This window comes from Cebidichthys violaceus, unplaced genomic scaffold (assembly GCF_023349555.1).
Source record: "Cebidichthys violaceus isolate CVI_PGR_0920_01 unplaced genomic scaffold, fCebVio1.0.p SCAF_17, whole genome shotgun sequence".
Taxonomy (NCBI): Eukaryota; Metazoa; Chordata; class Actinopteri; order Perciformes; family Stichaeidae; genus Cebidichthys; species Cebidichthys violaceus.
In genome coordinates this window covers 1,529,728-1,541,566 of record NW_027176340.1, presented here as the reverse complement: position 1 = coordinate 1,541,566, position 11,839 = coordinate 1,529,728, and the positions used below count along the sequence as shown (strand labels likewise).

Here is an 11,839-nt window from a genome sequence, read left to right as displayed (position 1 = left end):
CCTGCTCTGTTTGTTTTGGGCTGAATCTCCAACATGCATGAGTCTGAGCTCAGTCTGAATAGATATTTTGCGTGTGTGTGTGTGTGTACATGCATGTGTGTGTGTGCGTGAAAATGAAAATATTATGGTTCTAGATTTTTGGCAGTCCTAGGGGCCATGTGACATCCTGAGCAACACGTGGAGAGCAGGAGGAGTGGTTTTCTTTATATAAATCAAACCTCTTTGTTTTCGCTCACTCTCTGCATGTTTGGGTCATATGGAACTAATCAGTGTCCAGTGAGCTGCAGGGAGACACGCAGAGCTGCAGGACCTGCACGCACTCTCGTGGTTTAAATCATTGTCATTTTGACTATTTTATTCCATCGTAAACCTCGCTGCGTTTCATAGTGAACCCCACAGAAAGCCAGCGGGGGAAGATACCGGCGATAAGGCTGCTCGTGTTTCTCCCTGATGGAAAACAAACTGATGTAGGCCGTGAGGTCAGAAAGTTTGTTTTGTTTTTCTCAACAGTCTCCACCCACTGAGCTTTTCAGGCAAATGTCTCCCCATTACTTTGTTAATATGCTGAATGAGTGCTGTTTCACCACCGCAGAAGCAAATTGAGCTTGTGCTGTGTCTTTTCATTGATTTGATCCGTGCTAGGCCTGTTTAGTTTGTCCGTGTCGACTGAGTTGAGAAGCACAGTGACTGCTTGGCTCTCGACTTGTTGCCACAGTGCTGCTACTGAAATGTTCATCCGCATGTAGTTGATTCGCATATAAATAAGGATAAGATGTGTTGATTTATTCCTTTTCGGGGAAGTGCGCTCTGTGATTTTAGGGCTTAAATCTATCCTTGGTTTTTTTGTATTCATTTGTACAAAAAAAATGGGAATTTTGAGTTTACATCTTGCTTTGAGTTATCCCCGTTTCTGTTTTTTGTGCATGTGTATCTGTTACTCTCAGGCTGCAGCCTGCTACTAAATAGTGGAGGTGTTGACGGCTAGTTGGACCGGGGACACGGTGAGAAGTCACAGAACAGGGATCGCTGTGGCGAGAGGGACACTTTGTTTGTTTAAAGGAAGGAGAATCTGCTACAGACTTTCTCTCCTGAAATGTCACTTATACTTTCATTTCATTTGGTACTGGTTATTTGACTGTTGGAGAATCTGCATTCAGATAAAGAAAACTGCACTTTCTTCCTTTAGAAAATCAAACCTTCTTGTTTTAAAATGTTGGCAGTGGGCATCTGTTGCAAATTCCTGAAACAGGCGTAACAAGAAAATGCTTTTTTTTTAGGCTACATAACCTATAAAGATGGACATTGTTTGAAATGAGCTGTTGAGCAAAATTACAGGATGGCAAAGGGTTTACAGTGCAGTGGATCCGACGTGTGACATGTGTGAAAGGTTGCACGAGCCATAGATACGCTTAGTAATTGCCGGCGTCAATTCCTTCTGGTCCGAGAGTGACACTACGCTTTGACTTTGCCATGAATGATATGTGACAGGTCGGCCAGGCAGGATGTGGGGCAAGAGAGGGCGGGGTTTTGGGCATCTGCCTTAGTCAGGGCACGTGGAACCGACTCGGTGCCGTGGCTTGGAAATAAGCCAAAGGCCACATTCAGACAAGAACTTGGCCACCAAGGTCCCGGACATAGAATCTGACCCAATTTCGCCTCTAGGTCGAGGGGAAATCAGAGCTCGGGCAGCCAGTGTCAACACACAGCATCCCAATTTCTGTTATCTATCGGAGGTCAGGGGTCAAGGGCAAGGTTGGGGGAGGTGGGGGGGCGATAATTTAGCCAGGTCTACTTGTGTAAAAACGTGCCAGCAGAGCTATAACAGACCACCAGACAGGAGCCACGGCGGCCATTTATAACCTGTGGCAGACGTATGATATGTGTGTCCTGTTCATGAAGAATGAAATAAAGGACATACAAGCAATCAAAGGCTATGTCAACTGGCTTATTGGTAGATCACACCGTTTGTTGAATATTGTGTATTACCCACTTCTCTCTGGAAATGGAGGCCCTACTTTTAAACAAGTCTGCAACCAGTCCTAACTTACCACAACCCAACACAACCGTTGGCATCTCTTCCCACACCGCTCATGTACACGCTGTCCTCTAGAGACTGTTCCCATGGTGATGTGCTAGAGGATCGATCCACCGGGTGCAGAAACTGGGCCATCCCACTGAGGAAGTTAAACACGTTTCACTATTTTCAACACGGGCATGTGAGCAGTGGCCCACGGGATAGACGGAAACATAAACTGTGTCATTCCCGGCACACGCACTCAATGCTTTGTCATTGTCCTGGCTCAACGTTACAGTGTGACATGTATGTTTACAGGCAGATATACTGTGAGGCCCCACCATGATAAAGACCCCCACCCCCCACCCCACCACCCCCACCGTAGACGTAAGAGAAGCCATCAGAGTCTAGCTTGTTGTTCGGTGACAAGCTGATAGCATGGTATTATCTCCAGCAACCTAAAGAGGCTGCAGTGACGTTAAACACTGCAATCATCTGGTACCAAGGCATCACGCGACTGCATGCATTTATCTCTGTCACTTGCTGGGGGCTTTCCTGCCCCCCCCCCCCCCCCCCCCCGCTCCAATACACCAAGTTCAGTTTGTTGTTGGCGACAATGCCGTAAGGTTATGCAAGTCCTCAACTTTCACTCGAATGCACACGCTATGGAGTAGATAACGCAGCACGTTTCGCAGAATCAGTGTTTCCGAGTGTTTGCTTCTCACTGGAATATTGAGCTGCTTGAATTTTTTTGCCACGGTTTGCGAAAATGCACCTCCAGCTCTCCCACTGCCTTTAACCTGGAGGAAGTCGGTTTATTGGGATCGGCCAGGCTCTTCGGATAGCCCTGCCCTTCCAGCCACAGACCCAAGTGCATCGCAGGACATGTGTTGCAATTTAATGGGCTTCAGGAATGCACTTGAGGAATGCGTCAATGTACTTCAGGAATCTCAAGTTAAACTTGTTAAGTTGCTTAGAGGCTCTCCAAGGATCATGGTGTGAGAAAGTAAAGCTATCGCCAATGACGTTGCATCAATATAGGCGGTGTGATGGTTTATTTACTGACTCATGTTTTATTGACTGCATGTACTGTTCAACCAAACTTCCTCATCGCTATCCAAGAATCTGAATCATTTATGTTCATCACAGACCGACACAAAACAAACTGTTGTTTTATTTCAGTGTATGATTGTATTTTTTATATTGTATTTTTATCACCAGGCAGTCAGTGGCTTGTGATCCAATGAGCCTTTTCTTCCAACAACAAAGTAAAAAGCGGAAGGAATGACGTGAAGAACGTAGGGACTGGTGGGGGAATGCAAGTAAACAAGGCAGCCCTTGAGTTGGCGTTGAGTGTCAGCGTGCCAGCAACCCTCATACTCACCCATGTTTCACTTCCTCACGTGTCTGGGAGGGAGGGGGAGGGCTTATGGATGCACTGGAAAATGGGATGGTCTAATAACACTGTTGAGATTTCCCCCTCACAGGAATTTCAAGGCATTCCTCACAGCATCCATCACTTTTATCCCCCCAATTCCGGCTGTACTGTAAGTGTCCTCCTGGGATGGGGAGGAGTGTCTCAACAGTAATTTAAAAAGCCGTGAAGCTGACCATGCCTACAAAACACGGCATGTTAAAAAGCCGCCCCGTTCGAAACCAACCAGTTCAGGCCACCCAGTCTGAAGAGTTGAACCAATGCAGGAGTGCCTGAGACATTCATTCTTTCTACTGGTCAGCAGTAGGCAACTCCTCTGGTTGAAAAACAAATCAAATTTCATCGAAATCTATAGGGGCCCTATTTATCTCTTGATTTATTCCTTCAGTAAACATTATAAACTTTACTTTATGGTCTCAATCGCTAGTTTCAAATCTTCTTCAATACAACATGTTGTTCATTTAGTACACTATGATCCAATTTAGTGTAAAAAAAAGACACTTTTAATTGTACTAAAAGAAGCTCTCAGAAGCCACAGTTAAGGATGCACCTCGCTAGCCAGGCTAGCTAGCTAGCATTAGTTGGTGACTTAGCGGTAGCTGGGCCTCGCCCCTTGTGGTTGTGGTGTTTTTTCGCCTCAAGTGACAGCAGTGAGGCGAACAAGACAATAGAAAAACCTTTTTTCGACACTAAAGTGGCTTTATCGGAGGTGTTTTACAAGAGGGTCAGTTAAGGCGGGATCAATAAACCGCATCAGAAGAACTAAATAGTAATATCGATATCTGATCGATAGAGAGCACCAACTACATACACAACACGCTGACTGGTACCAGTAACGTGTCTGAGTGTACTGGATTTACACATGTCACCATGACATTTTTGTAAGTGCTGATGCATTTGTACAAGGCTGGATTTCCAGAGGATTCTGCTGCGTCTCCGGTGGGTGGAGTTTACAATGACTCTTGCGTTCGTAGAAGGCCACCGTTATACAATGTGCACGGAAGAGGTTGTCGGACGTTGCATCACTGCTCTGTTTCATAGCGGGGCTGAGGGCCCCGTGGTGCAGCCTGGATCTATTGTCTTGAGGCACGGACCCATGACATGAGAGGGGAAGCCGTGCTGAGCTGACATAACGCTGACGCGGCAACGAAGCGATGGTGACTCGGCTAGAAAGTCGGCAACTCACGCACACACTTTCTTGTCGCTTTCATGCTTTGTATATAATCTTAGTGGGATTTGTAGAGTCACGGTTTATCGAGTTATGATAGACAGAGTGTAAATGTTTTTTTTCTGTGTAGAAGAAATCTTCTGGATGCCACAAAATTTGGAGCGTCTCGTACCATCTTTGGTAATGACATGTATTGGTCTGTCACACCTGTGTAGGTGCCCATTCCAGTAGAATTCTCACAAGTACTTGTAGCAACATTGTCACATTGTTTACATTTTTGATGCGGCTCTATTATTGGTCTGAACACAGCCTCGTGTCACGTATCGCTGTAATGACAAGTGTCCAACTCGTAGAGTGTTCACCTTAATAATACCCAAGTCAAACCAGATTTCACTGCATTCCTAATCAAACCACATTAAATGTGATGGATAATAATAATAATAATAATAATAATAATAATAAGAGTGTTTTGGTTTCAACCCTCACATGACTCCGCCTGAGTCGTAAACATGGGAATCTTTTCCATTCGACATGTGAACATTGCATTAGTCTGTAAGTTGACTCCTGGCTTTTTGTGCCACTGAAACAAAGGCTATTTTCTTGAAGGTCCTCTCAACCGTCATAATCATACATCATTATTTATCAGTTATATTTGTTTAAAATCTAAGTTTTACATTGAGTCGACATCCACGTGCAAGTGCACATGCCTCCTGTTTATGATGCCACCTGAACTCACCCTTCAGTGTTACCTGGCTTATTGCAGAGACATGAAAGTCAAAAATAAATGACTTGTGTGCAGTTTTGATTGCCTTCTCGCCATTTTAAATACCCTGCTGCATTTGGTCTCCACTGCCATTTAAATGTGCAAGAATAAGATTAAACTAGCGATGCAACCTGCAGCCTGTCTTCAAAGTAACTCGCAAGTACATTGGAGAAAAATGTTCTCCTCGGCGAGTGTTTTGTTTTTGAGTCGAGTATTTTTCCTGTTCACCCCTCCCCCCTGTTTTCTCTCCTTCCTCTTTGTTTGCTAGATCTGCTTGATCCTCTCCTCGGTGCCTTGACTCCTCCCAGCGACAGCTACGTGCTCTGTGATTGGCCAGTCGCGAATAGAGGCGGGCCTTGCTGGCTCGCTCTGCTGTTTTTCTAGCTAGAGGAATCAGCTCTGGCGTCACTTTCGGTAACGGCCACACGACGGAAACGACCGTCGCTTGAAAACGTTTTAAGCGGCTCTAAAGCTGCGTAAGTAGCGTTTTATTACACGTCCAAAGACGGAGATTATCCAACACATCGGAGGAGTTTTTAAAAAAATGTGTCCTTCGTAAAGGAAACGAGAGGGAATACGGGATTTTGCCGTTGCCTCTGTCCTTCCTGTCCAGCCCTTTGTTTTTCCACCGCTGTGCTCGTGCAAGGCGACCGGTAGCGCCCCCGCGCGAGCTAACAGAGAAGAGCTCGAGGATAGGGAGCCAAACGAGCGGCCGAGCCTCTTGCCTCCAGAGCGACGTGGTGGGTCCCCTCAGCTCAGTAGTCCGATGCGGAGTGAGGATGAGTCCCGCTCTGGAAGCCCTCATGCAGGCCGACGGGACTCCGTATCCCGGAAAGGGGGTGATGCTTGAGCCCTTCGTGCACCAGGTGGGAGGCCACTCCTGTGTGCTACGGTTCGGGGAACAAACAATATGCAAGCCCCTCATAGCCCGGGAGCACCAGTTCTACAAGAGCCTCCCTCCGGAGATGAGGAAGTTCACCCCTCAGTATAAAGGTAAGACCCCCCCCCCCCTCTCTCCATCCCAAAATATGCTGACAGCGTCACGCTAAGTGATGCTGTATTGGTACCTAGCTTCAACCTTTTTCTGTGTGCTTACGTTAACAACGTGTCATATTATCATATATGGCAAAACAAAAAAATGTAAATGTTCAAATCGTAAGGATGTCATGTTTGCTGTGTGTGTGTGTGTGTGTGTGTGTGTGTGTGGGGGGGGGGGGGGCTCAAAGAACATGGTGGACACCACAACACACTGCGCATATGTATTTTGACATTTATAGGTCGACACATTCCTCTTATGGCCACTTCATATGTAATGTTGGAGCAATTTGAAGACACCACAGCCAGTTCTTTGGGGGGGGGGGGGGGGGTCATGTAGCGTCCAGACCCAGGGCCTGAATGAGTTCCAGAAGACTCTCGTGTGCCGTGCCAGGCTTTAAGGACGGCTTCTGTTTCAGAATGAGATAGAGTTCCACAGCTATTAAAAAATAATAATAATAATCGGGTCGCCAGTGGAGTGATCCTCAAGTCACTTGAGGAGATTTCCATCACAGAAACGTGTCCACAAATACAGAGTTTCAGCTAAACGCGTGGATTAAAACATCGTGTTCCTCTGGTTGGGTCCGCGGTGTCTCTCAGTCCCAGCCAGACAATGACACCTAGGACAGTCTGATGCAGAAGTCCCAAGGTGGTCACGGGACAGAGAGGTAAGACACACTGGTACCTGACTCCTCAGGAATGCGGTGTAGGACTATAAAAAGACCCCAGAATGAGGAGTGGGCTTTTGTAGGCATTGTGGACACTCTTACTACATTACACACAATAACAAGAGGGAGAGTCGTGCTTCGCTTTTTAGTCATTCGTGGCGATACATGAACTTTATTAGGACATTTTAAAAGGACATCTCAGTGACACCTTGTAGTGGCCTGTAAAAAGAACAAATAAGACAAGTTAGGGAAATCCTTGAAAGCTTTGAGACATCGGTAAAATGATCGTAACACTGTCTGTGTTCACTGTTAAGCATGGAGATGCTTAACTGCAGTTAAGTTTCCAAGACAACAGACAGCAAAGCCAGATTTGACAACCAGAACTTTTGAACCTCCATAAAACAATACTCACTGATAGTGATCTGCAACTACGTCAAACCCCCCTTGCTGTTATATTACAGCCTTGTATTATATTATTGATGCACCGATTTCACAAATTTACGAGCCCCCCTGCGAGTGACTAATGCGTTCCCACACTTCACTGAGGTGGTGTGATGACGGCGCGGCTCTTGAGTGGACGGCACCGTCCCCCAGGGAAGAGGCAGGGCGGTGATGTCAGAGCGTCAGCCGGGCCCTGGGCCGCAGAGGAAACATGGACGCTGGGTCCTCAGGCCCACCGTCTAGTACGCTGAAACAATCCGATGCATTTATACAACATTGGGTTTGGTGAGGTTGATTCGGTTGGCTGTTTTTTTTTTTGTTTTTTTTTTATATATATAAACCTTGTGTTGTTGGATGCAAAGTGTATCGTGTGTCGACATGGATGCTGTGTCCGTATCTCTGCCACTTTCTCCGTCGGTCAGTTTCGTCCACTTCCTTCCTTCCTTCACTTCCTTCCTTCCTGTCTGTCTGTGGTTCATCTGTATCGGCCGCTGCAGCTGTGATGTTTATTCTCAGTGCTCCACCTCCCCCACCCCGGCACACACAGGCCCCCTTTAGGGACTTATAGGGACAGGGGGTCTACTGTGGCGCCCGTGGGTCGTGTTATAAGTGATCATTGGCATTAAGGTTGACTGCGTTTCATTTCCAGCCCTTCCACCACCTGGTTTTGTTTGTGAAACTGGTTGATGCTCAACTCTGGTCAAAGTGCCACACGTCCATTAAATGTTCTCGTTTCTTTTGAAGTCCTGTGTTGTGAACTGTGTCAGTGAATCGTGGTTACCTACTGATCCATGTATGTTGTCGTCTGTGGAAAGAGAGAACTGTACTTCATTTTCTCATGTCATTGCAGACGGCTTGAAACTCTGTATAAAGACGTTTTATTGTGTGTTTTCATGAGGATGTTTAGCAATTGCTTAATAAATGTCCCGCTGAGTTTGACACATTTCAGCCTCGTGTGGTATTTTGTCTCTCGTTTCCTGAATGACGAGTTATTACACGTCTCTTTGTGTTCTGACATGTATCGAATGCTCCGATTTGTTAATATCCTGCCTTCCACTTCCATCCGTCTGTCACATCCATGCTCTAAACCGCCACACAACACGTTCATGTGTGCGTTTGTGCATGTGGAGACGTGAACATGCCGTATGAATGTGTCAATATCTTTGTGGAAATATGTTTTTAGGTGTGAATAAAAGCAGATTTGGCGAGGCATATTCTCTGTAATTGGATAAATGATTACTTACCCACAGCTCCAGATGATCACCACAATAGAATTGACTTCCAGTACCAGTAACCGCTCTCTGGCGCTCCTTCTCACCCTCTCTCAGGTGTCGTGTCGGTCAGTTTCGAAGAGGACGAGGAAGGGAACCTGTGCCTCATCGCCTACCCGCTCCACAGTGAATCTGGGGACCTGGAAAACAAAGATCCCTCGGCGGACTGTGAGCCCAAGAGCAAGATGCTGAAGTTGAGCAACAAGAAGCAGTCCTCGTTGCTTCTGGAGAACGACAACTACAGCAAAGACAGAGCTCGACACGGCCGCAAAGAAGACAAGATCATGAGGCGAGGATGCTTCTTATGGCGCCGTATTGTTTCACAAACCATGAGACACTTCATTGATAACTTCTGTAACGCCTATGCTGACGTCCTTTTCTGTCTTGTCACTTTTGCAGTTACAATCGTGACGAGATGCAGCAGCAGGCCGAGGTTCTCTACTTCAGCCTGGAAAAGGGAAACGTTGTGCCCCAGATCAAACACAACCCCTGGAGTCTCAAATGTCACCAGCAGCACTTGCAGAGGATGAAGGAGAACGCAAAGCACCGCAACCAATACAGTATCCTTTCATGAATAAACAGCCGGTACTGGGCGTCTTCGGTGTGCACTGAAGTAGACAGATGGCTCTTAGATGTTAATATAAACACGCACAACGTGAGTTAGCTTAAAGGTCCTTTTTGTTATTGTGTGATCCTTAACCCACTTTCACAGAGTTCATTCTCTTGGAGAACCTGACGTGGAGCTACACTGTACCGTGTGTCTTAGACTTGAAGATGGGAACTCGGCAACACGGGGACGATGCGTCGGAGGAGAAGAAAGCCAATCAGATCCGCAAGTGTCAACAGAGCACTTCTGCTTCTATCGGAGTGCGACTTTGTGGCATGCAGGTACGGTTAGAGATGCAACACAACTCCTTTTTTCTTCTTTTTTTCTCCCCGTATTGGTTACGCGTGGCGCTGTAGTGCTCATGTTTCTGTGTAACCTGCAGGTGTACCAGTCAGACTCGGGCCAGCTGATGTTCATGAATAAGTACCACGGCCGTAAGCTGAACCTCGCAGGCTTCAAGGAGGCGCTCTATCAGTTCTTCCACAACGGGTGCCGCCTATGGCGAGAGCTGCTGTCCCCGGTGCTGCGCAGACTCCGGGAGATGCAAGCTGGCCTGGAGGCCTGCGAGTCTTACCGCTTCTACTCCAGCTCGCTGCTCATCATCTACGACGGAGACCCTCCCAGGACTCGCGCTAGACCCAGACACCGTGGCGGGGAAGAAGGCGATGAGGATGAGCCGTCTGACGAAGATGAAGAAGAGGAGGAGGAGGAGGAGGAGGAAGATGAGGAGGAGGAAGAGGAGGGGGCCTTTGGTTTCCCTCGATCTTCCTCAGCAGGTGGCAGCGCTGGGGGGAGCGGCAACGGTGGCGGCGGTCGCTCCTCCCACAGCACAGGAGAGGCCGGCAGCCCCGCGGTAGACGTGCGCATGATTGACTTTGCTCACACTACCTGTCGGCACTACGGAGAGGACAGCGTTGTGCACGAGGGCCAGGACAGCGGTTTCATTTTCGGCCTGCAGAACCTGATCTCCATTATCTCCGAGCTGGAGGATCACAGTACTGACTGAGGCTGGACTAGAGCCAACGTGGTCTAAATTTCAAGCATGGGAAGAGCTCATTGATCTGAAACCCTGCTACTCCAAGGTGCATCGCCCTTACGCCTACACGGGGGTCTGACCCTTCTCTGCTCGGAGGGAACCTCAGACACCCCCGGGGTCAGAAGGGAGAGTCCGTGTGGCTGTCCCCCGCGCTCTCCCTCACCTGACAAGAGGACAGGGCGTCCTGTGCCCTTACTTGCACTTTTCTCTTTTCTGGGACTGCTCCTTTTCTTTGTTATACTTAGTAGGAGAAACGTTGTGTGAGACGGCGGTCTTTCAACAAACACAGGGACTCCCGTAGCATCCTAGGACACCCTCTGCTCCTCTGGTACAGAAGACTTTCTTTATTGTTAAGTTCTCTCTGAGAGAGAAAGAGCAAGGCAGAGATCATTGAAGCTCAAGTGTAGTTCTAGGAGCCTGATGTGGTGCTTTACCTGTGATATGATACGTTTTGTTTTTTTTCGGATGAAGGTTGGACTGCCGGTCCTGCACAGCACATTACTAGTGGGGAAGTTGACTGTACGAGCTGACCTCGGCTGGCTAGGTCAGTACCCTTGTAGCAATTGAAAACTTAAGCTTTGGAGAAGGACATTTACTGTTTCTATTGGTCTCTCCTTAGACCCTTGCAACAAACCTGGTTTGTGTGTCCACCGGGCACTTGTATTTACACTTTTTGGTGGAAGAACAAGATTATTTTGGTCTAGAAGAAGGGATTTGCCCTTTTTTTTTTTTTTCAACAGTTGCTCTCCCCTGTACTTTTCTTTGCCTATAAACAAAAGACTTTTTGAGAGGTTAATATCCTTGTTTTGTCACTGTCCTCGTTCTCGTCTGATTTTCTCCTCTTCATTCCTGAAACTTTGACTTAACAAAGAGAATATATTGATTAAAAACACTAGCTACAAAGACTATATAGAGATTATTTATTTGAAAAAAAGAAAAAAAAATGGAAACCCCCTACATTCCATACTACCACTCTATCCGTTCTGAAACCAACTTTGATTTATTTTGTTATTGCAAGACACAACGTTTCTCTTGTATACCTGTGTGTTAACAGTGTCTTTAAAAAATAAAGGCATTCATTTGTTGTAAAATCTACCGTCCACATTGTGTTCATTTATATAACAAAGTGTATGGAGGCATTATTGACTTAAATCATTTTAACTCACCCGGACCAATGGAAGCATCTGATGTCTAACCAGGTTGACTGCTGATGAAGATTTAAGTCTTTTAATCTTTAAGATTATACCGGATTCACGGTATTTTTTTTCCCGCGTTAACGCATTAATTAATAAACGCCGAAAATTATTTTATCGCGCGTTTAATTAATCAGCGGACATTTTTTACACACGAACCGGCCGGCCAAGCGGCGAACAGCTGTTTGTGTCGCGTGTCTTCCGTCAC

General features: G+C 46.7%; 1 protein-coding gene across 1 annotated transcript; it reads left to right on the top strand.

Moving 5' to 3' along the window:
- Positions 1 to 5,769: 5,769 nt before the first annotated feature.
- LOC137873626 (inositol hexakisphosphate kinase 2-like) lies at positions 5,770 to 11,531 on the top strand. The gene is made up of 5 exons (XM_068711910.1): positions 5,770 to 6,373; positions 8,853 to 9,084; positions 9,195 to 9,355; positions 9,508 to 9,683; positions 9,785 to 11,531. Exons 1-5 carry the CDS (start codon positions 6,160 to 6,162, stop codon positions 10,406 to 10,408), a joined length of 1,407 nt encoding a protein of 468 aa, XP_068568011.1. The 5' UTR covers positions 5,770 to 6,159; the 3' UTR covers positions 10,409 to 11,531.
- The last annotated feature ends 308 nt before the right edge of the window (positions 11,532 to 11,839 follow it).

Bases quoted from the DNA above. Each gene is read 5' to 3' on its own strand.
- LOC137873626 (XM_068711910.1), top strand. From the start codon at position 6,160: ATGAGTCCCGCTCTGGAAGCCCTCATGCAGGCCGACGGGACTCCGTAT. The intron at 9,085-9,194 runs GCGAGGATGCTT...TCACTTTTGCAG, and splicing joins AAAGAAGACAAGATCATGAG to TTACAATCGTGACGAGATGC. The intron at 9,356-9,507 runs GTATCCTTTCAT...CCACTTTCACAG, and splicing joins AAAGCACCGCAACCAATACA to AGTTCATTCTCTTGGAGAAC.